The 2,396-nt window shown below is 38.6% G+C and overlaps 1 protein-coding gene across 1 annotated transcript; it reads right to left on the bottom strand.

The window, feature by feature from the left end:
• Positions 1–922: 922 nt before the first annotated feature.
• LOC121940517 (hydroxyacyl-coenzyme A dehydrogenase, mitochondrial-like) lies at positions 923–2,299 on the bottom strand (the record flags this gene model as incomplete). Its single annotated transcript, XM_042483277.1, has 3 exons — positions 923–1,041; positions 1,399–1,515; positions 2,227–2,299. Coding segments are annotated over 3 exons (309 nt in total), but the record flags the coding sequence as incomplete, so codon positions are not given.
• Between the last annotated feature and the right edge of the window lie 97 nt (positions 2,300–2,396).

Here is a 2,396-nt window from a genome sequence, read left to right as displayed (position 1 = left end):
AAATAAATATAAATTCTAATAAAACTTTAAATGTTCTTTTAGCAAAATGGTTCTTAAAGTGTAAATTCTGAATGTTGACATTGCCTTTCTTTTGGATGAACTGTGAATTGTTGATCTGTGAGCGTTTCTCGGTTACGGGACCCACGTAACGCCTCTCTGGTCCTCTCCCAGGTTTTGAGGCGATGTCGTCCGTGTGGCAGCAGGAGCCGGCGGGTTATTCCCCCTGCGTGGAGATTGACTCCAGCTCTGTGAGGTGCAAAGACAGGCTCTCCTCTCCGGCCTGGCTGAAGCAGGAACAAGACGACCTCCAGATCATCAAGTGGGAGAACTTTCAAACAGGAGCTTCGGCTGATGCCGTTCAGGACAACACACCCAGCAGTGCCATGTCGGGTAGGAGCGCTTTCACACGCTCTGCCGTTTCTCCGTGACAGTGTGTCATGCCACGTTGTTTTCTGCCACATCTTTATTTTTTGCTTTTGGTCATAAAAAGAAAAAAATGGCTAACAGATAATTCCAATCAGTTAAGTTTACTTAAAATTGATTCCACTAACACACATAAAACACGGCTCAACAAAAATAGATAAATATATAAAAAACATTTACCAACCCGATAAGCACTCCAGCTTCTACCAGAACATGAACACATTTTGATAATCCAGTTTTATTTCATTGGTGATCGTTGTATAGTCGCAGTATTACACTGGAGAACACCCAATAAAGTTTTCTATAAAGTTAGTTATAATTGGATTTAATCCCTTTACCCACAAAAAAAGGATGTAATTAAGAGGCACATTAAGTGTGAAAATAGAAGTAAAAAGAAAAAAACAACAATTATAGCCGGCAAAGACAATTAAAGACAAAGTTAGAAATTACAGAAGGCACAGGCACTTTTTATTAGTGTTGGATGCTTTTTTTTAGTAAATTACTTATACTTGTAGAATCCTTCTCCTGTCTTTTTGCCCCATTTTCCCTCCTCAGCCAACTTGTTGAGCAGTTCACTCGGGGCAAAGAGTGGGTTGCCAGGGTTCGCGTTCGACCAAACTAAAGATATGCAATGACAGAAAGGAACAGGGATTAATAACTAATATATCCGTTTATTTGAATTACCTTTGTTTCTCTTTTCTTGCAACAGTTTAATTCAGTAAAAATATGTAAATATAATCAGAAAAATATGATTTACTTTAAGTACTTCAAATGTGCATTGTGCAGCTGTATTATCGATTGGGACTCAGTATTTGCAGATACTCAATATCAAAGTGCTAGATCAAAATTGGGGCCAAAAAAGCTTAATCAGGACTCCAATACCTTTAAGTCATAATTGAGTAAATGTACTTGTACTGTACTTACATTCCACCATTGGTTACATCATACCTGTAATTTCAACTTAGTTTAACTCACCATACATGATGGACTGTAGAGTTTTTATTCCTAAATTATCCATAAGCTCAAATGGTCCCATAGGATAACCAGCACCAAGTTTCATGGCAGTATCAATGTCCTCAATGGATCCATAACCTGAGGAAGTAAACAGCAGAACAAGACGGTAACCATGCAACTCTACAGAAATCAACCAAAAACTGCAAAATATTATCATGGGATACTGAATTAGAGCCTCAGTATTTGGTGCTGTTTGTTCACTAACATGGAGGTGCGGGCTTTATGACCTATACTGCAGACAGACACCAGGGGGCGATTGAGTTTGAAAAACAACACTGAGGAAACTGGCATGTTGTCCATCGTTATATAGTCTGTGGTAGAGACAGATGCAGGACAAACCATGATGTTTTTTGGTGAGTTTTTTTTTTTTAATAAGGTGTAGCTGCCAGCAGATTAGCCAAAATGGTACTTAGGCTTCAGTTAATTTGGTAAAAGACGGAGACTTGAATTTAATAGGTGTATGTCTCTATTTTTCAGTTTTTAAGGAAAATCGCTATTAGGATGTTTTCTTTTATGACATTTTTCGAGTCTGTTTTGGCATTATTGAGTAGCTGTGCAGACTAAAGAGTCAACGTTGGGAGAAAAATACTCAGCCACCGCCAATTTGAGCTAACTTATGTTCAGTAAAATGAGTGAAACTGTATATTTCTTTTGGCAGTTGTATCGCTTTTTAATCCCGCCAAAAAAATGCCTCCTGCATGCCCCTGTAACTGCCCTCTACTGTTGTGGTTAATGATCCCAATACACAAACTGTGGATATCTCACTATTGCCATCACTGATGTACATACCTTTCTCATGCAGCCAAACGGCCCCAAACAGGTAGGGAATAATTAGGCGGTTTACAATGAATCCTTGTGTATCCTGATGAATAAGATATCAGATGCAGTCAAGTTGGCTGTAATATGTTTTAAACACTACAGTTGTCGTGACATTACACAGCAAATCTTACCTTGCAGGA

Source organism: Plectropomus leopardus, unplaced genomic scaffold (genome assembly GCF_008729295.1).
Source record: "Plectropomus leopardus isolate mb unplaced genomic scaffold, YSFRI_Pleo_2.0 unplaced_scaffold8918, whole genome shotgun sequence".
Lineage (NCBI taxonomy): Eukaryota > Metazoa > Chordata > Actinopteri > Perciformes > Serranidae > Plectropomus > Plectropomus leopardus.
The sequence above is the reverse complement of the archived record's forward strand: the minus strand, read 5'-3'. Positions and strand labels throughout refer to the sequence as shown.